The sequence below is a fragment of the Phyllostomus discolor genome, chromosome 14, assembly GCF_004126475.2.
Source record: "Phyllostomus discolor isolate MPI-MPIP mPhyDis1 chromosome 14, mPhyDis1.pri.v3, whole genome shotgun sequence".
In the NCBI taxonomy this organism is placed as follows: Eukaryota; Metazoa; Chordata; class Mammalia; order Chiroptera; family Phyllostomidae; genus Phyllostomus; species Phyllostomus discolor.
Genome location: NC_040916.2, coordinates 27,351,785 through 27,373,408, shown reverse-complemented (window position 1 = coordinate 27,373,408; position 21,624 = coordinate 27,351,785). Strand labels below are relative to the sequence as shown.

At 54.5% G+C, this 21,624-nt stretch overlaps 1 protein-coding gene across 1 annotated transcript; it reads left to right on the top strand.

The window, feature by feature from the left end:
- The first annotated feature begins 1,624 nt into the window (after window positions 1-1,624).
- Window positions 1,625-20,550, top strand: PCP4L1 (Purkinje cell protein 4 like 1). The gene is made up of 4 exons (XM_036015790.1): window positions 1,625-1,630; window positions 2,663-3,259; window positions 18,750-18,804; window positions 19,540-20,550. Exons 1-4 carry the CDS (start codon window positions 1,625-1,627, stop codon window positions 19,680-19,682), a joined length of 801 nt encoding a protein of 266 aa, XP_035871683.1. The 3' UTR covers window positions 19,683-20,550.
- The last annotated feature ends 1,074 nt before the right edge of the window (window positions 20,551-21,624 follow it).

The following is a 21,624-nucleotide window of genomic DNA, read 5'->3' as shown; positions in this document are numbered from 1 at the left end:
CAATGCACGATTAGAGACCTTCCGAGCTCTCTGGTCCTGAATTCCAAAAGTCACTTTGAGTCCTTTCCTAGATCTTGTTAGTGACCAAGTCTTACTGGTTCTTTGCGCCTTGTGTTTCTCCAAGTCCCTTCTGTTCTGCTGTCATCACTGCCCTCACCCAGACTCTTGCACTTTGTACAGTGACAACATCCCTGTCTTGTCTTCCTGCTCTGACTGTTTTCATTGTCAGATGAGTACTATGTTTCCCTGGTAACAATAATCTGAAGATGCTATCTCTATGAGGGTCAGCTTTAAGTTCCTTATTCTGATACGTCTCCCGCAACTTCCCCATCCTCAACCTCAGTCTTCTTTCATCATTTTTCTCTTGTCACCAGATGCCAGATAGATCCGGCTTTTCCCCCTCTTTCCCTTCCACCATTGATCTAAGTTTTACCCTTCTTTTAAGGTCCAACTCAACCCCCTTTTCCCCAGGAAGCTTTTGAATCACCTGGCCCTGAGCAATGTCTTTCTTCTTGGACCTACTAATATTTAGCATTATATAACTGACTGTTGTAGCGTACTTGGGCACTTAATTACCTATGGCAGGGGTGGGCAGTCTGTGGCCTGTTGGTCAAATCTGACCTGTGGCCTGCTTTACACAGCCTTTGAGCTAAGAATGTTTTTTTTTTAATATTTATTTATTTATTTATTTATTCACAGGGGAAGGAGAAAGAGAGGGACAGAAATATCAATATGTGGTTGCCTCTTGCACGCCCCCTACTGGGAACCCAGCCTGCAAGCCAGGCACGTGCCCTGACTGGGAATCAAACTGGTGACCCTTTGGTTCTCAGACTGACATTCAATCCACTGAGCCACACCAGCCAGGGTTGTTTTTTTCAAATTAAAAGAAGCCCTGGCTGGTGTAGCTCACTGGATTGAGCACTGCACTGCGAAGCAAATGATCCCCAGTTCAGTTCCCAGTCAGGGCACATGCCTGGGTTGCAGGCCAGGTCCACAGTAGGGGGCACATGAGAGGCAACCCCACATTGGTGTTTCTCTCCCTTTCTCCCTTCCTGTCTCTCTACAAAAAAAAAATAAAGAAAGAAATAGATAAAGTCTTTAAATTGTTAAAAGAAGAAAAGGAATATCTCATCACACATGAAAATTATATGAACTGCACACTTTGGTGTCGAAAAATAAAGTTTTACTGGAATATAGCCTCACCTATTTGTTTATATGTTGTTTAGGACTGCTTTCAAACTATAAGGAAAGGCTTGGAATTTAACAGAGACTGTTAGCATTTACTCTCTGGCTGTTACAGAAAAAGCTTGCTGACCTCTGATGTAGGATCTCAGATTCCCTTTATATTCTTTTTTTTAATTATTTATTTTTTTAAGAGAGGGTAGGGAGGGAGAGAGAGAGAGAAACATCAAGGTGCGGTTGCTGGGGGCCGTGGCCTGCCACCCAGGCATGTGCCCTGACTAGGAATCGAACCTACGATGCTTTGGTTCGCAGCCCGTGCTCAATCCACTGAGCTACGCCAGCCAGGGCTCCCTTTATATTCTTTGCAGGGCTGTTTGTTAACAGCTTTGGGGAGGTCTGTTGCACTAAAGATGACCTTTTCCATGCCAACTCGCCGTTCATCATGACGGTGAGGGCAGCCAGAGGAGTCGGCTGCAGAGACTGCGTAAGAGTGCCCCCCCGCCCTCCACCGCCACCAAAACGAGTCTCTTAGGTACCAGATTCCCGCTGGAAAGTGAGAGTCAGAGGATCCAGGTGGGTGGGGGAAGACACAGTCTTCTTTCGTCTTCTCTGTGTCTGACCTGGCACAGGAAATGTGCGGGCACAGAGGCTGGAGCTGGAGGGAGGCCGTTTGAGGTCTCCCCTGAGTCTGCTGTTGAGAAGAGAGCCGCGGCGGCTGGCTGACAGAAGCTCAGCTGCGAACAACCCAGCTGTTTCAGGCCAGGAAAGAAACTATCAACAGGAGAGTGTTCGGCTTTGGATGACAGTAGCTTCACGTAGGCGAAGAGATTTCACAATGCCTAGAAGTGCCACAGGCAAGGGAATTGGAAAGGTTTCCTTAACGCAGAAAGGAAGGCTAGATACTCAGACGAACAGGAATAGCCGTTAAGATCATGACATTTGCCCAGATGTTCTCTTGCTTTTCTTCTTGCTCTATCCATATTTTTTTCCTTAAAACTCATACATCACAGTAATTATTCGGTCAAGCTCCATCTTACTGAGAAATAATCTACGTGGGTCGGACTTTCACACCTGTTCCCCACACCTGGGCCGAGTCTGCGGGGCTGATTTTGGTCCTGGACCACGGGCCACCCGGTGGGTGGCTACCTGACTGGCTGGAAGAAACAGACGAGGCTCTGGGAGATAGCACTTGCCCGTCGAACCCTGTTCTAATGGCAGCAGTAGGTGCAAGGCCATCGGCGAGTCTCCCTTTCCTAGCGGTTCCTCGCCACGCCTGGCTCGGTGGAGGCGCATGGTCAGACTGGAATCGAACGAATAAGCTTCTGGGAGGAGCGCTTCCCTGTTTAGGTGGACGCCAGGGGATCGTCATTTGGTCGGAGAGGCGTTTTTTTCTTTTCTTTTCTCATTATGTAGGACGTAGGATGGATGGATCTTAAAGGTCTTTCAACTCCTAGGATGTACGATCTTCCAAATCAGACAGACACTTTGCAATTTCCCTGCCACCCTATCGCCAAGTCTTGATCCGCGACGGCCCTTGGCTTTACCCGCTCCGTTCCTTGCTTCCGGCTTCCCGTGCACCCTCCTTCCTCGCTCCCTCGGGCGCACACGCCGCGCCCTCGCGCTGCCCGCGCCTGTGCTGCCCCTCCGCTCCCCGCCCGGGCTGCCCCGCTCTGTTTTCCGCGCTCGCGTCCGCTACGCGCCCCCCTCCTTCCCGCGCTCCGACTCTCTGACCCTAGTTGGAAATGCAGCAGGCCGCCGAGCCTGCCTCCATTGGGTGCGAGCGGCTGTCACTCTTCGGCAGGGGGCGCTCCTATTGGTCGGGCTGGAGGCGGGGCCCGAGCTGACTATAAAAGGCGGGACCCGCGGCGCGCGCGGAGCGGAGGGCTCGGACGGGACCGCGGGGCGCCGGGCGCGGAGTGAGCGCCGAGAGCCGGCACGGAGCCCGGGCCGCGCACGGACCCTCCTCGCCCCGCCGGCGGCCGGCAGCCGTGCCCCCCAGCCCAGCGGCGACTCGCCACCGTCAGGGCCGCCCTCACTGCACGTGCCGCCCGCTCCGTCAGCCGCCGCGATGAGCGAGGTGAGCGGCGCTGCGGGCCGGGCGCTCCCGGCCGGGGTCCCGGGGGTCGGGGGTCGGGGGTCGAGGAGGGGGCACCTCGGGGCTCGGGGCAGCGACCGGGAGGGCGGCGTCCGGTCCCCGCCGTGGGTGGCGCGTCGGGGCCCGAGGTCCGCGCCAGCCGCCCCCTGCGCCCCGGGCTGCCGGCCGCGCGTCGCCCGGACCCCCGAGGAGGTGGCCCGCGTGCCCCGAGTCCGCGCCCTCGACAGCCGCCCGCGCCGTCCTGCGGCGGCCCCTGGCCCCTGTAGGAGGGCGGCCCCACCGCGCCCCCGCTGCCGCGGCGCCCCGGGAGGTCCCGGGAGAGCTGACCCGCCCCCCGCGCCGGCCACGCCCGGGGTCCGCCCGGCAGACCCCGAGTCCTGGGAGCACAGCCCGTGGCGGGGGCGTCGGGCGGGAGCAGGGGCGCCCCTCGCACCCGAGCCCCGCTCCTCCGTCCCCGGGGACTCCGCGGGGGCGGCGGCGCGAGCACCTGGACCCGGTGTGCCCCTCCCCCGACACCCTCCTCCCCGCGGCCGGACATCCTCCCACCCCACTCGACCCCCGCTGGTGGTCTCGGCGCGTCCGTGACCCTGAGCGGGTCGGCGCCCCGCTCGGGGTTTTATCTGTGAAGTGCCGGTCGCGCCGGGGTTCCTCCCGGGCGTGGGCGCCGGGCCCCGGCGTCCCCCGTCCCTGTGGCCCGCGCCGGCGGAGGCTGCAGAAGCCTGGCGCGGGCTCCCGGGGGCAGGGTGATGCGGGGACAGCGGCGCCCGGGCCCGGCGCCCAGTTCGCGGCCCGGCCTCGCCAGGAGCCGGCGGGCCGGCGCTGGGCCGTCCTGGCTGCCGTGCCCGCCGGGTCTGCCCTGGAGCCCGCTGCCGGTCTGGGGGCCGTGGGGGGACGGCAGCAGCTGCGGCCTCCGCGGAGAAGCGGCCACGCGGCCCCGTGCTCGGCTCCCGCGCTCCTGCGGCCCGGGGTGAGGAGAGAGGGTCACTGTGCCTCTCGTTGCTGAGCCCCGGAGTTCAGCCGCCCTCGACTGTTTCTAAATCTGAGACTCGCGTTTCCAGCCGTCCCCTGGGAGCGCGCGCCGCGAAGGCCGTGCCAGCCCCGAGCGGTGGGCTGGCCTGTGCTTTTCTGGGGAGGTGCCCAGCCTCCCTGCAGGACTCGCTCCAGGGCCGACCTTTAGGGTGGCGTTCAGTGGACTGACAACGCTGCTTCCGCGGAGCCTGAAGGGAGAGCAGGGTCCCCCCAGCAGCCGCACTCGGCTAGCCTCCGTCGGGGGCTCAGTTAAAGGAGAGCGGGACCCTCGGATGGAGACGAGCCTCCGGCGCTCGCCAGGCCTCCGCAGTCGAGGAGCTGGTTCTAACCAGCAGTTTACCGTGGAGGCTGCCTGCTCGCGCAGAGCCGAGCCTGGCTTTGGGCGTGAGTATTTGTGAAACCCAGAGGCAGCCACCAGGCCGTATGCAGAGGCCGGGCTGACTCGGAACCAGGTCCCCGGAGGGTCTCTGCTCCCTGGAGGCCAGGGCCCAGCCTGTTTTCTTGCTCTCGTGAAATGGGGTGGACAGCGGGAGTGCTGCCCAGAGCTCTGCAGCCCCAGGGAGACCCCGGCCCTCTTCCCTGCTCTCAGCGCAGCGCCAGGGCCTCCTCCTCAGGCTGAAGTGTCCAGCCCAGGAAAGCCTTGGGCACCTGAATCTTACATAAGCCTCACATCCCCCACCTGCTTACTTTCTTGCTTCAGAGAAACTGCATGAAAGGAGAGGATTTGGGCACTCTGTAAAAATTCCTTTCGACTGAAGAAGCAGTCTCTAGACCCCAAGCAACCGAAAGTGCAGAGGCTCTGTTGGGGCTGCTGGGAGGGCCTTGGCTCCACTTCACTTTGGTGGCTCCTCGCTGTCCCTCCGCGTCGCAGGAGAGCTGCAGGGGCTGCTCTCCAGCTCGTCTGCATTCCCCGCTGCCAGCAGGACTGGATCTCGGTGAATCACGGTCCACCCCTCCAGATGAGTAACTTTTCACTGGTTTCAGTGAAGGATGGGAAGGGGAGAGGCATCCAGTCCCCCAGGTTCTTTCCGGCAATCTTCATCAAAAGATGTAGCTCGCTGCCTCAGGCACAGAACTGCCGACTTAAAGAATTTGTCATAAGACTCCTTTATCATGTTACCCCAGTGAATATAGAACGATTTAATTAACATGCAACTTTTAAGGAACATATTACAAATACTTTCTTTGGAAAGCTAAGCAGTGTGATTTAATAAATGCCGAGCAAGATGACAGAGAACAGAGACCAATGCAGGATGATATTTATTGATGGGGTACATTTGGGTAGAATACTGGGCAGGGCAAGTGCTATCTGTCCTTCCTTAGGGGGTGCCTGGTCCCCCCCGCACAGTGGGTGCGGTGAATGGGCCCAAGGGGATAACTGAACAGGAGTGAAAGGAGGGAAGCGGGAGGCCTCCTTTCCTGGGTCCCTCGTTTCTGGTGTCCATCCTTGATTCCCATAACCGCTGAGCCTCCAGGAGCAGAGCACAGGCCTTTGTTCTGGGAAAGAAATAAAAGAAAAAACAAGGAAAGAAAGGAATGAGCCATTTCTTCACTCTGAAGTGCCTGACTTGCAGGACCCAGAGCAGTCAAGCAGGTGACTAAGGAAGATCAGTGTGCCTGCTGACCAGCCGTGCTGCACACGCAGTCCTCTTACATTTGGCCACTTGACTTCCAAGGAGAGTACGAAGGCTCTGGGAGGAGGAAACTAAGAAGGGGGAAGAAGAATGTGTTGGACTGGCCAAGTGAGTGGTGAGAGCCTACCGAGATTTTGGAACCCTAAGGGCATGATTTTCTTCTACATCTGCCCTCCAGAACGGCTGCTTGAAATGGCTCGATTTACCCCAGAATATGTTACCTGCACAAGCAAGCCAAGTCAGAACCAGAACCAAACCACTTTTTCAAAGAGATCTGGATCCTGCCAGGTGCCTAGATACAAGTGCCTCACTCGAGACCTAGACCCCATTCCTAGACCCCATTCCATTCTCCCTGAGTTGGTTACAGCTTCCATCTGGCTGGCTCCTGCAGGCATGCCTAACTGAGCTTCCCAGGACGACCCAGGGAGGAGAGGCTGGGTTACCCACCTGCTGTCCTTGGTGCTGCCTGCCTCCCACAAGGAGCCCTCCAGCTAAGTGTTTGCTTCGAAGGCTGTGGGGGATGAATCCGTTTATTTTGGGATGTTAACGCCAGGGTGGGATGCACATTGAAGATTATAGTAATAAATGAAGCTTTGGCAGTGCTCTCTCTCCCACCAGCTCCCCTCAGTATGGGGTGAAGGCTCAGCTCCAAGCTGTGTGCAGAGCACCACAAATAACCACTCATTAAACTGTGGCAGCCCCTGCTGGCGGGGAACTGGCTGGGGCTGTTGAGTCACTGTGAACTGGCAAGGCTATGGGATCTGCCTGTGATTCCAGTGTGGGGACTGCTATTCCAGGAAACGGGGAGAGGGACACACCAGGGGCCTGGGGGGTGTCAACTCCTTTTAGGAGGCATCTGAGATGGAAGGTATCTGTGGGTTGCGTCCCATGTGTTAGGAGAAGAATGTGTGTCTGTAGAACCTGGAGGAAGGATTCCTAGTTCTATTTCTGCTGTGATCTTGAGGGTGACCTTGAGCGAGTTTCTGAAGCTGTTTGACTGCAGCTGGCTGCTGCGCTGAAAGACTTGAACCGGTTCCAGCAGCGCTCTCAAAGCAGCAGAGCAGGGTCTGTCAGGGGCACCGGGGCATGCAGAGACCTCTCTAAGGTTCTTGGGCAGCGACTGTCATTTAACACTGGGGGAGAACGTGTCAGCAGGGACAGGAGGGCCCCTGGGGAGCGAGGCCTCTTTGTCTCCACTTGGAAACAGATGCACTAACTCCTGTCGCCCTTCACCTTCTGTGTCTCTAGAGCAAGCAGGGGGCTTTCAAAGCCTAGGATTCATGTCTGTACAAAGGCAAGAATGGGGTCCTTTTGGGTTCATATTTAGGGTCTTTAGGATTCAGGCTCTTTTTAGGTTTCCCTGCCCTGGAGTGTGGACAGGATTCTGAGTACCTGTGGCTACTCATGTGAACAAAGTGATTCTAGCAGTGCTGCCGTGGTGTGCACCCGATGTGTTTTTGTCACACGGCATCCCCGCTGTACCCTGCAGATGCAGGGCCTGCACTGTCCAGGTAGGTTGATGTGCTGCTTTGTTCCTGTCTGCTGCTGCTGCAGTTAATGATCTGGGACCCCCCTTAAAGAGCCCAGCAGGCTGAGGAGTAGGGGGAAATCTTGTTAGGTCACCTTTCCCAAAGTTAGCTCTACCTTGCTGCTTGGAGCAGAGTGGGTGACACTATCTTGCCTCTTCTGGTGACAGTGGTTGCTGTGGCAACACCCTTAAAGATGCAGGAGACAAAGAGAGTAAGAAGCACAGCTAGAGAAGGGGGTAGGGTGAGTGGGCCTGAAGTAGCAGGTACCTATTTGCCAGTAGTGGCGACAGAGAAGCAACACCTAAGTTGCCGCTGCTTCGACTGTTTTTAGACGCCTTGCCAAGACAATACTCACAAACTGCCCTTCTGAGGCAAGGAGCAGATTTACAGAGTCATCTTCGTGATACGAAAGTGGATGAAAGAACTCGATCAAGGGCATGTGGTTTGTTTGCTCCGAAGGCTGATCTGCTCCCCGTGGTCTGTGTCTCAGGGCTCTTGCAAGTAAAACGTGAACATTTGTGGAGCTGCTGCACTGGGCCGGGGGCCTCTCCTGCCCCTCCTAACCTGGGAGGGGTCCAGGGCTACAGACGTGCGTGGCGGCTGTACAGAATAGTTTCTGTCCAAGCAAACTATTGTTGGGGCCTTCACCAGAGGTCTAGAGCCACTGCCAGCACTTTTCGAGCTAGACATCGGGAAGACTGGGAGGTCTGGTTTAGAGTAAAAAGAGATCAGTTATGAAGCTCCTGTCATCACAGAATGACACACAATGAGCCTCAAGGGCCCTTTGAGCAATCCCAGGTGTTGGGTTTCACCAGCGGAGATGTGCCCTGTGGAGCTGTACTCTTTGACCCCAGGACTGTCACCAAGTAACACTCCAGGGAGTTGACCTTTCTTGTATTAAACCCGAGTTCTATTACTTTACAATGATAATTTTATTTTTAAAATATTTTATTTATTTATTTTTAGAGAGGAGGGAAGGGAGAGAAAAAGAGAGAGAAACATTGGTGTGTGAGGGAAACATTGATTGGCCACCTCTCGCACACCCCCATCTGGGGACCTGGCCCACAACCCAGGCTTGTGCCCTGACCAGGAACCAAACCGGTGACACTTTAGTTTGCAGAACGGCATTCAACCCACTGAGCCCCCCCAGCCAGGGCTGCTGACTATTTATTTTAATACATGCTAAGTGTTTGTATACACTTTCTGTGGTTCTTTTCACCCTTCAGGATAGATATTTCCTGCAGGTGAGAGGTCTGAGCACAGCAAGGCTAAGCGACTCACCCAGTGTGTCACGGCGAGGAGTGGCGGAGCTGGGATCTGAACAGATAGTCAGTGCAGGGCCAGGACACGCACTCGAACCCGTTTGACTCCACCCACTTTGCGTATTGCTGCTTTCAGGAACTTGAGACTTGAGAAACTTTTAATTCACATAAACAAGCATCTATGACTACCTACTATGTGCATCTTTGACTGCCTACTATGTGCCATATATAGGTTGCAGTTGCTATAAGTGATGCACAAATGGGAAGTGGGAGATGGAATCTGGTGGATGGTGCAGGTGGGGACGGGGAGGTCAGACCGATGCATGTTCCTGTTACACAGGTAACATGAAACACACCTTGAGGGTAGTTCTTCCCCTTCGTCCCAGCTCTTTGTCAGGCACATATGCTGAAGGGAGGAAGAGCAACAACCAGGTTTCTGATATGCCTTTTCCAGTCTGAGCTAGCCTCACAATGGGCCTGCTCGGCTGTCTGAAAACAGACGGGTTTCAGATGAGGCCGCAAAGGAAGTAGGTGGCAGCACTCTGTTCCCAGACTCCGAGTGCAAGGCCTGTGTGAGGCCTGAGCACGGTGGTGCATGAGGCTCCGTGGCCCTGGCCCTCGCCGGGGTTCTCTCCTCCAGGGAGGAGGCAGATGATGACCTTCAGTCTCTAACCACAAAGGTATCATTTAATGATGTTAGCAGTGAGTGCCACCCAAGAGCAATACCAGTGCAATGAGGCCTTGCCTCACCTGGGGAGCTAGGAAGAGCTTCCTGGAAGAAGGAACCCTTGAGGAGAGCTTGAAGGACAAGCAGAAAAATTTTCCCCTCATCTGAGGACCTTTTTTCATTGTTTTTAGAGGGTGGGGGGAGAGCAAGAGAGAAAGAGAAATGTCTATAATGAGATAGAAACACAGATTGGTTGCCTCCCGAATGCTCCCTGATAAGGATCAAACCTGCAGCCTTTTGGTGTATGGAGGACACTCCAGCCCACCCCAGCCAGGGCTAGGAATGAACTAGATGAAAGGGCTGCAGGGATAAGAACCACAAGGGGGGAAGGCACATGGTGTGTTCTGGAGGTGAGTTCCTGAGGGGATCAGAGGCTGCATAATGTCAGATGCTTCGACTGCATTGAGAATTTAGTTCTTCATCCTCAGAGCACAGGGACCACCTGGTCTGTCGTGACAGTCCACAGGAGAAGCAGCTGTGTTAGGTGAGAGCAGTGGAGAGAAGCGAATGGGTCAGAGATATCTGGGAGAGAAAGTCAAGAGCACTTCACATTGAATTGGATAGGCAATGGGAAGGAAAGAAAGGTGTCAAGCTATTTCTAGGTTTCTGGCTTGTGCAGCTGGGAGAGACGGAGAACACTGGCAGAGGACTCGGTTGGGTGGGTAGGACCGAGAACTCAGCCTGGGATGCGTCAAGTTCGAGGCTTCTGCAACACATCCATGTGAAGGTGTGTTGAAGCCCAGGGAGAGCTCTGGGGAGGAGACATACACTTGCGTCAACAGTGCGTCCTCTGTGCTGTTCACTGTGGCACCCACTGTTTAAGTTATTCATTATTACCAGCTTATCAGTTACAACTAAATAAAATTATAAGTTTTGTTCCTCAGTTTCCGCAGCCTCATTTCAAAGTACTCAATAGCCACATGCACCGTGTGGCTGCTGTATGTGGGACGGCACAGATGTACAACATGGCCATCATTGCAGAGTCCTGTTGCAGGGGTCTGCCAACTCTTTCTGGAGTGAGACAGATAATAAATATTTTTGGCTTTGTGAGTCACATGGTCTCTGTTGCAAACACTAAGCTCTGCTCTTGTAGTGCCAAAGCAGCCACAGATAATAGGTAAACGATGGGCACGGCTGTGTTCCTGCAAAGCTTTATTCACAAAAACGGGCTGCAGGCCAGACTTGGCGGTGGCTGTATTAGCTGACCCCTGCTCTATTGGTCGGTGCAGTATAAATGATAACCAGAAGCACAGGTACAGACTAAATCATCTAGGAAGAGAGAACAGAGGAGAGCCCATCCCTAAACCTCGACAGCTTCTAATATTCAATGTTGGGCAGGAGTGTCCAGAAAGGTCAGAGAAACCCCAGGAAAAGCCTTGCTGTCCCAGGAGCCATGGAGAGGTGAGCTGAGTGGGAGTGCTGAACACTTCGAGGGCTGGGGCCACGAGGGCCTGAAACTTTTGCACTGGCTTGGTGTCATGGGGAGAGTCGGCTCCTGAAGAGGAGCCATTTCCGTGGACTAGGAGCAGAAGCCAGGTTGAAGAAGTCAGGTGGCAGAGAGGGTGGGAGGTGAGGAGGTGGAGACACAGTGTTCTGGGAAGTCTAGCCATGAAAAGAGGAGAGACAGAAGAGGCCCTGGCCCCTCCCCCACTCCCACCACCACCGCCACCCCAGTCGCCGTTCCAACTGCTCCTTCTCACTCTTCGCTGGCTTGTTGACCTCTCCTTAACCTTTTTGCCCCATTTAAAAAATTAAGGCACAATATACGTGCAGTAAAACATATCCTTATCAGTGTATAGTTCTATGAATTTTGACAAACATATACAGTCATGTAACGTATGTCTCTATACAATCAAGACATAGAGCAGTTCCATCATCCAAAAATCCGCCCTTCCCCTTTGTTCTTTTCTTCATCCAAGGATATGTTTTTTATTGATTTTAGAGAGAGGAAGGGAAAGAGAGAGAAAGATCAATCAGTCACCTCCTGTATTTACCCTTACTGAGGATTGAACCTGCAACCCTGTGGTGCACAGCAAGATGCTCTAACCAACTGAGCCACCTGGTCAGGGTGAGGAAGGCTTTTTTTTTTTTTAAGAGAGGGGCAGGTTTTATGTATCAGAGAATGAAGGCGATTGATTGTAAGGGTTCCTGAGAAGGAGGGAAGGGGAATGAGCACTGCAGCTCAGATGGAAAGACGAGGCATCCTCTGAATGCTGACAAAGGCCTGGAGAGGGAAAGGGGTACTGCTGTGTTACGGCCTCTGCAGTCTCGAAGCCTGAAGAAAACAGCCCCTGAGCCAGCAGGCCCCTCCTGTGCCTCCTTTCCCATGGGGAGAGAGAATCCACACTGAGAAGTGGAGAGGAAACAAAAGTGCACTCAGGGGGAGCTGGCAGGTACCGCTGGGAGGACGGGATGGAACACTGGAGCCGCTCGGGGCCCAGAGGGCAGGGGGAAAGGAACACAGGAAGGCAGGCTCGGAGAGAAACTAGGGCCCTCTGGGGAGGGCAGGAGCCGATGGGCCTCACAGCTGCTAATTAGCGTCGGGTGTGTGTTGGGAATCGAGAGACATTCAGTCCTGTGTGGGCAGTGAGGCTGAACTGAATCAATCTCCAAGCTCACTAGAAAGGAGGAGCAAGAGGCTTGAATGTAAGCAAGGGAGTCGTTTGAAATGGAAACCAGGGGGATGATCCTGCGCATGGAATTTGCAGACTCTAATGGGGACAGGGCAGGGGGCCTGCTGCAGTGTCACATCCCTCCCTCTGGCCCTGGGAGTTAAGGACACACCCGCAGCCATGGCTTTCCCCCTGGGGGCCAGCCCAGGGTGTGTCATGAGGCCCAAAGACCAGCCATCAAGGTGAAGCCAGAATCAGGGTGGTTAGCTCAATGGGCAGAGCAGGAACAGTCTGGGATCAGGTTCTCTGATGGCATGTGAGATTTCTACGTCACGGGAGGACAGGACCTTTGTTTCCCATGTTCTGGGAGAGTGCACGTGAAGGGAGAGTTGGGGACTGTGCCAGAGAGACTGGTCCTTAAGTAAGTCCAGCTGCCTGGCTGGGCACGGGAGGAGATCGTTACCGCTTGGACTTTCCTTCCCACCCGGGGACCGCTCTGTGGTGTGGGCAAGCCCCTGTCATGAACTCAGCCTCACACTGGACATCCTCCTCTAGTGTCTGCACACACGTGCACACGCATGCACATGCCCACACCTTGGCTGGGGGTTGGGACATAGCATGATGTTCGAGAACAGGGATTCTGGCCTCTTGCTGTCTGGGTTCAGTCTTGGCTTTGCTACTTCTTAGCTGCATGGCCTTAGGCAAGTTAACCTTGACCTCAATGTCCCTATCTGTGAAATGAGAATAGTAACAGTGCCTAGCTTCTAGAGCTGTTATAAGGCTTCATTGTGTTAACGCTATAAAGTACTGGGAAAGTGGTTGGCCCAGAGTAAGAATGAGGCATGTGATTGGTGAGATGAGGGGGACTTGCCAAACCATTTCTCGGCTGTTGGTTCTGGTCAGAAGAACTCAGTATTGAAAAAGCAAATGGGCACCTGAGGGTTTGTCATCCATACCTTGCTGGAGCAAGAGGCTGAGAGACGCTCACGTGCTGCAGCCCTTGAGGCTTAGCATGACCACCTGGAGGTATGAGTTTCGTAAAAGACCCTCTTATAGGCACGTGGTTTTTGTTCACCGCGAGTGGATATCCACGCCTCCTGGGTTCCCCTGAAGTATGATTTGTCTGGAGGCTTGCAGGTGGGTGTGCCAGAGGACTCGATCCATTTAAAATTGCCGAGTTTCTGGAAAACACACAGGAGGGTTGGAGCAGAGACCAGGGACCAGGAAAGGGCTAGGCACGAGACAGAGGATGGGAGCTGACAACCTGTGGTCTGACTGCCCCTGCGGCCAACCTCAGCAAACCACAAACACGAAGTCCAGAGACCCAGCGTGGAGAGTGGCTGCTTTGACAGCGGGCTGGACAGGGTGGAGGCAGGAGGGCCAGGAGGTAGGAGCCCCAGCATCCCACTCTTCAGCAGAAGGTGTGTGGTAGATTTCAAGGGGTATTATGGGTAATAGGGGTTTTCTTATCTTTAAAGGACTGTTTTTTGACCTCCCCAGAGACCTCTCATAAATTTAAGCCAAATGGAGCTGTGAACCCGTGGGGGCCTGCCAGTGGCTGAACCATGGCTCCATTCCGGAGTTAGTAACCTCAGGAGAGACTCAGGAGGCTCGCAGCTGGCAGGGCAGAGGGAAAGGGGTGGCCCGTTTAGCAGCTTCTCCGAGTTAGTTGGTAGAGGGGAAGCAGAGCGGAAGAGAGGCGAGGTGCTGAAAGTCGGGGCTCACACTTTCTTCCAGGGCAGGGCTGTGGCGAGAGGAAAGAACTGGCGGGTAAGGGCACAGGCTCAGAGTCAGACAGAGGGAAAACGCTCTGAGCGAGGCAAGAGTCCGGGGCGTGCCGGCCACAGAGAAAGTAGGACTGACCTGCAGCCAGAGGTCATGGCACTAGAGAGCCGGCCTCGTGGTCATGACCTCTAGTCTGGCAATGACTGTCACCTGGTCACCGAACACCCATCCATATCACGCTTTTGCAGTGTGGACCAACCCCTTGTGATGATGGCGTACAGAGTGGGAGGCGTCCCCTAGCCCACTGCTGGGCCATCACATTGATCGTATAGGGAGGGGGAATAGTGTTTGGGTCACAGGAAGGTCTTGGAGAGGGAAAGAGCCATGACTGTCAACCTCCCGAGTCTCGGGAGCAGCCCCTCCTGTCACAGAACATGACTTCTGGTCAGAGGGGTGAGCAGGACACCTGCAGGGCTTCAGGGACACCTGTGCATGTTCTTCCGGATTTTTAAGTGAAAATGTACAGGTGCAGATGAGCAATCTATGGCTTTTATAAACACGGGACCCTATCCGTTTATAGCCTAATTTAAAAAATATTGGGTAATTATTTTCTAACTGCCTGCTATCTCCAGTATTTGCAGAATGCTAGGAATATACAAATAAATCACAAAACTTGAAAAAGTGATACAAATGTGACCAATATAGCCTATCCTTTGAAAATCATATGTGATCAATGAAGCATTCGTTTGGCCCCAGTTTGCACAGTAACATCCAAAAGGATGGGATCGTCTACCTCTCCAACAGTTTTTAAATCTGAAACCTACTTTGAAGGGCACTTTCCCTGTCAAATACAGCACTGCATCAGCATTTTTATCTTAATAATTTTTCACTTATTTAAATTATTATTTTCTCTTAATTTCCCCTTAACTCTTTACTAGAAGAATTGATTCGAGTGGAGAGAGTGGTTGACAGCACACCTGACGGCTCCCCACCTGGATTCAGGGGTTGTGCGCGTGCTAGCGTCCTTGCGTCTCGTCTGGCGGCGGACATCGCAGCCTGGTGGCTGACAGCGTGGGGTCAGCCGGCTGGATCCGGGGCTCAGCCTTTACCATCTCTTAGCAGTGTCCTCCACCACGAGATGGGCTGATGTCTCGGAGGTTTCAGAGGACTACAGGGATGTGTTTGGCACGTAACTGCTCGGCAGATGTCATTTGTGTGCCTCTTGCCTCTTTCCACATTCAGCCTGGGAGGCAGGGACAGTGTCTCGACTGGTGTCTCTCCACGCCCATGCCTGCAAACCTCCAGTGCCGCCTCCTGTCATTCTCCCTCTGGCTCACCAGGAGGGCTTTTCGCCCCTCCTCTCTCCTTGGACCTGTGATACAGCAGCCCCTTTATTCACAGTTTCACTTTCCACAGTGTTGGTCACCCGTGGTCAACCACGGTCAGGAAAGATGAACCAGAAAATTCCAGAAACAAACATCGCTAAGTTTTAACTTGTGTGCTGTGCTGAGTGGTGCTATGGAATCTTGTACTGTCCTGCCCTGTCCCTCCCAGAACAGAGCCTGTCCCTGTGTCCAGTGCGTCCACACTTTGTACGCTGCCTGCCCATTAGTCACCCAGGGGCTGCCTCTGTTACCAGATCCACAGTGCGGTGTCACACTGCTTGTGTTCATGTCACCCTTTCGGAGGCCTGACACAGGGCCATTGTGGCTCCGTGACCTACCCACTTCATCTTGCCACATGGGTGCTGGGTCGTCTCACATCATCACAAGGCTGAGTCCAGCACGGTAAGATATTTTGAGAGAGAGAGAGAGAGACCCCATCCACAGAACTTGTGTTATAGTATATTGTTGTAATTATTTTATCTTCTTATTAGTTATTGTTATTAACCTCTTACTGTGCCTAACTGATACATTAAACAGTATCATAGGTGTGTACGTATAGAAATAAACAGCATATGTAGGGTTTGGTGCTATCTGCAGTTTCAGGCATCCACCGGGGCTCTTGGAGTGCAGTCCCCGCAGATACGGGGGCGGGGGGGGGGGCAACTATACTTCCTGCCCCGCCTTCCCTCTCAGCTGACAACCCGCCTCTTGCTCACGGGGAGAACAGAGGCCGTCAGGAAAGGGCTCTCACACATTCCCATCACCCCTGCCGCCTCTCTCGCTCCTGTACCCACATGCTGTGCCTCCGTGCCTGCATTGTCAGTGACCTGGTCCCACCTGCAAGGCCAAGCCCTCTACTCCTGCACCAGGTTCGTCTTTTGCCTGTTCAGGGCATCACTCTCCGTGCACCATCAGCCTTTCCTTCTCTAGTAAATCATTCCCAAATATTACCAAAACTCCTTCCCATGACCCCACATTCTTCCTCCGCTGTTCCCCAAGTTTTCTGTGCTCCTTAAAGCAAAGCTCTTTGAAAGAGCTATCTTTACTCACACATCCATCAAAAACTCCAACTTATTGGACCATGAACTTGGTCTCAAGTCTGACTTCTTCCTCCATCGCCTCCATCACCACCACTGTGGGCCAAACCCCATGGTGCGGCTGGTACAACTGCCCCTGGTTTTTCTCTCGCCTCTCTCTATAGTTTATTCACCACCAAGCGGTCAAAGTGCTCCTTTAAGAATATCAGCCCGGTTTCCCTCTGCCTCCAGCTGCAACGCCATCAACCCAGAAAAGAACCCAAAGTCTTTGCGCGGGTCCGAAGACCTGCCTGTTCTGGCTCCCCAGCAGCTGCGCTCCTGTGCTCTCTCCCTTCCATGCTCGGCTCAGCCTCAGTGTTCTTGCTCTTCCTGGAACTCAGTGGGCTCTGGTCCGTCTCAGGACTTTCCCCTTGATGCCTCCTCTGCCTACAGGTCTCTTTCCCAGGCATCCACGTGGCTTACCCTTATGTGTCACTCAACCCTCCACTCAAATGTCACTCATCAGAGAGGCCTTCCTCCAGTACTCTGATTTATTTCCCTTCTGGGCACTTGTCACTAACTGTCACAATAGTTTAATGAGTTCAGGGACTCTATTTTGGGCACTGCTGTATCCCCACTGTCTAGGACAATTCTTGGTATGTATTGGATGCTGGCGATTTTGTTGAATGAATGAATAGGGTGTTTTTCCTATACCCTCTTAGTGCCTAGCACTGTGCTGAACACAGGCAAGTGCTTGGTAAGTATTTATCAAACGTAGGGTAGAAACGGCAAAATCGACACAATGCAAACTGGGTCCTGTCAGCTTCTTGGGGCCTTTTCTCTGTGTGCGGCTTCACTGCCCGCCTCCTTGTCCTTCGTGACCCCTCCTCCACTGCCACACCTCTCGTTGGCACCAGCAGGGCTCCCACGTGGCAAAGCCCAATGGCCAGTGCTCCGCATCCCCGTGCTCCTCGGGGCCACCATCCACACCTGCGGATGGGGCACGGCCACGCTGTTCTCCCTGAGGTGTCTCTTCACATGGGGTACAGTCACCACCATCTTTCAGCTTTCCTCGACCCGACTTCTTTTTAATTTTACTTATTGAGTGTTCCCCTCATTTCTGCTCTTCTGACCCTTTTCTCCTGTCTTTCGGCTCCATTTGAGCTCTCACCCCTTGGTGATCTCCCCCAGTCTCATGGCTTTAAAGGCCGTCTGCGTGTGGATAGTTCCTCCTCTCTGTCTGTGGAGTAGGCGCTTCCCTCTCACTCGTCTTCAGTGTCCAGCCGCCTAGGGAAGCACCTCCCCTTCGACCGTCAGTGGGCAGTGCAGACTTGTCCAAAGCAAGGTCCTGACCCTCTCAGCTCCTCCTGCTGTCTCCTCCATCTCGGGACAGGGAAACTGTGTGTTTTTAAGTTCCTCAGGCCAGATGAAGTCATCCTTTGGATGTCACCCTTGACTCCTCTCACGGTGTCGCTTGTCCAATCAATCAATCAATCACATGGCTCATAGTTTGAAAATATACCCAGGATTAGGCCCTGGCTGGCGTAGCTCAGTGGATTGAGCGCGGGCTGGGAACCAAAGTGTCCCAGGTTCAATTCCCAGCCAGGGTACATTCCTGGGTTGCAGGCCATGACCCCCAGCAACCGCACATTGATGTTTCTCTCTCTCTCTCTCTCTCCCCCTCTCCCTCCCTTCCCTCTCTAAAAAAAATAAATAAAATCTTTAAAAAAAAAAAAAGAAAATATACCCAGGATCAAACCACTTCTCACCATGCCACTGCCGCTGTGCCAGTCCAGCTCCCATCAGCCTTGCCTGGTTTTCTGCAGTAACCGCCCAAAGGGCTTTCTGCTTCCTCTCTTGAGCCCCTTTATGCAAATGGATGTCCTCCATCTCACTTGTAGTAAGAGTCAAACTCCGTAGAAAGACTCCCAAGGCCCTACGCGATCTGCACACCCCCAGTTATCTCTGCACACTTCCACCCACCTTCCCCCTCCCCCTCCACTCCGGCTGCATTGGATTCTGCCGTTCCTCACACAGGCCAGTCACAACCCCACCCCAGAGCCCCTGGGAGCTCCTGCCTGGACACCCACAGCCCTTACTCCTTCCCCTTCCTCAGCGCCGGCTCCAGTGTCAGCTTCCGGAGGGGCTTCTCCCAACCCCTCTGTGTAGGAACGCGTTTCTCCATTTCCACCCCAGCACTCGCCTCTCCCTCCCTCCCTCCCTCCCTCCCTGGCTTTTCTCTGAAGCACTTACTGTCACCTGACATAGGACCATTTTGCATATTCATTTGCCTGTCTATATACTAGAATGTAAACTCCGTGAGGACAAGGTTTTCATCTGTTTTGTCCTCCACAGTTTCCCTGGTACCAACAAAAACTGGTTCAGTCGGTCTTGATGACCTTTCTACCTCTGTCTGACCTCAATACCCGCTTTCTCGGAAGACCAGAGAACGCACCTGGTGATAGGAGGGCTTGGAAGTGATGATGGTGAGTCTAAGGCGGTGGCACCTTAACACTTCCATGAACATCTAGTATTCTGATTTTTCTTTTCCAGCTTAACACCAAAACAGCCCCAGCAGCCAACCAGGCACCCGGCCCAGAGGAAAAGGGTGAGTGGGGTTGGGGTGGCAGTTTGCAGAGCACGTGGATGACACGGGCACGTGGAGACAGGCAGGGCTGTGAGTCTGGAGCGCCTGAAGTCAGATGTCACAGCGACGTGGACGGGTGCACCAAAGCACAGGGCAGGACTGCTGTTTCCACGGGCTTCCTTACGCTCTTCCCTGGGAAGTCCATCTAGCAACATGTACTCTCAGACCCCAGAAACTGGCTCTGGAGTGGTAGGAGGCAGGCGCAACGATAGGAAAAAACCCATCAGATAGTCCCAGCCAGTGTCTCCATCAGAGATGGGAGGGACAACTGGGGACTGTGCGTGAGCCCTGGGCTCTGAATTGTAAGACTCAGGAGCAAGTCGTGAGAGAAGACATTTGTCCTGTTGGCCCAAGAGTAGCAAAACCCCCAAGTAACTGTAACTGACTCTCAGCCTAGGTTCCCGGATTCAAACTTCCCTTTTAAAATGTTTTTTTTTAAATTTATTGACTTTTAGATGGAGAGAGAGAGAGAGAGATTTGTTGTTCCACATATTTATGCATTCATTGGTTAATTCTTATATGTGCCCTGACCGGGGATTGAACTTGCAGCCTTGGTGTGTGCTCTAACCAACTGAGCTATACGGCCAGGGTTTCTGGACTCCAGGGAGTAGCCCAGAGCCCAGAGCCCAGCAGACGGGGGGCCTGGAGCAAGGGGCCGGGCCATCTGGGTTCCCTCACCGGTGCATCTCGTGGCAGGAAAGGCCGGCCCTGCCAAGAAGGCCGAGGAGGAGGAGGAGATCGACATCGACCTGACGGCCCCGGAGACAGAGAAGGCCGCCCTGGCCATTCAGGGCAAGTTCCGGAAGTTCCAGAAGAGGAAAAAGGACCCCAGCTCCTGAAGCAGCGGCCATGCCCTCACCCTGCTCCCTTTGTCCCCCGCCCACTGCTCTGACTCCCACGCCCCCGTGTCTCTCTGTCCCGCTAGCCTCTCGTGCAGGCGAGTTTGACCCTTGTGTGTTACGTTCCGTGGCCCCCTCACGCCATCACGGCAGGAGAGACCCCAGGGAGAGGCAGGGTGAAGACTCCAGCTGGCGGCCCCTGGTCTGAGGGTAGACTGGCTCCTGCTCAGGACAAGCCTCCTTGACCAGTACCTGTGCTCTGTGCTGCCCGTGAGGTGCAAGTGAAAGAGGCTTTGAGGCTGACGAGGTTGGGGGGGGCCCTGAATGGGGGAGGGGGAAGCGAGGCTTCCAACTAGGGTGCCCGAGGGTGGGACCTGTGCACCCGTCTGCCTGTGGTCACAAGTGTCACTGCAGGTCATGTTGTTCCCCTCACACCCTCTGCACCACCTCCCCCGCCCTCCTCGGTGCTGCGCCACAGTGGGGACCGGAGCCCTCTGTCCCAGGGCAGACTGAGTCCAGCACCTCCCACGTTAGCTTGTGCTGAGTTCCACAGAAGGCGGTAGGACTGGGAGGGGCCAGGGATGGCCCTTCACCTCAAGGCTGGGACCCGAGGGGCAGAGGCAGGGACATGGGGACTCCAGAAGATCTGGGGAGGAAAAGGAGTGAGGGGTGAAGGTATGCTCTGTGGAAGACCCTTGGGGCATTGCTGACCTGCCTCCTCTAACCCCCACGTCCAGCCCTCACACGGACCAAGTGACCCCGCAGCCCCCACCTGCCCCACTGTGCAGTCTGGACCGAGGTGGAATAGCTACTCTGTGTGATTTTAGCATGTTTCATAATTATATTAAAATATTTTTAAAACCCTCAAGTGGAGTCATTTAATCTCTTCTGTTTTTTCTTGGGAGGAGTGTGAACGTTGGCCAGGGCTGGCGCGGGAGAGGGTGCTGGTGCGATGACACCAGCAACAGGCGCCTGAGCACTTCACATCGAAGCCACCCCGTTCCTGCTGTCCCCCGGCTGGGCCCTCACCTGGCTGCTCCACCCACATGGTCTTCCTGTGCTGCCTCAGCACCTACCGCTTTGTCCCCCACCCCCCACACACACCTGTTTACCAGATGTAGTGGCAGGAGATGACTCTGGGTCACACTGAAGACTTTAAACCATGAATTAAATAAAATGATGGCTTTCAAGTGATTTTACATTGTTGAGAAGTGGCCTCTATGCATTGAAACTAGAGCCAAACGCTTGAAGACCAAGCAAGGAATACTCTGCCTTCCCCACTGTCCTCACTCCTACTCTCCCTTCCTCTCCTGACTCAAGAATGCAGGAGTTGAAACCATGTCACGGCTGCGACTAGGAAATGAGGGGGGCCACCCCTGGAAGAGCACCCACCCACAGCAAGAAGCTGACCTGTGCCTGGTGTCCACGCTGCAGGACATGAGGCGCACTGAGTGCAGAGGCACAGGAAGGCCCTCTGTTCCTGGAAGCACCTCCTCCCGTGCAGGGCAAAGGAGGGAGTTTTGCACTGGAATCTGTTCTCAGTGCAGCACGGTGTCGATGGTGGCTTCCATGAGTCCCGGCCCCATGGGCACAGAAGAGCGTAACCTCATTGCCACACCTGCTGTGAGTCCAGCATGTGCTGGTACAGCAGGAGCAGTCCCCGTCCCCTTGTTCCCTGGAAGGTGAAGCAGGGCTCCTGGCTGCTGCGGAGGCAGCCTGAGGGGAGCTGGTGGGTGTAAGGCCCTCTCCTGCAGGCTACCATGCTTGGAGGATGATCTGGGCCTTGGCGCTGAAATGATGCCTTCCCTGTCCCATTTCCTGCTCTAGAGGTAGCCACCCCCCCCCCCCCCCCCCCCGCCCCCCCACCTCCTCATGTATATTTTAAGGTGGGTAGGGAACAGGCTGCAGCTCTGGGAAAGCTCTGACCAGAAAGAGGTTAGAC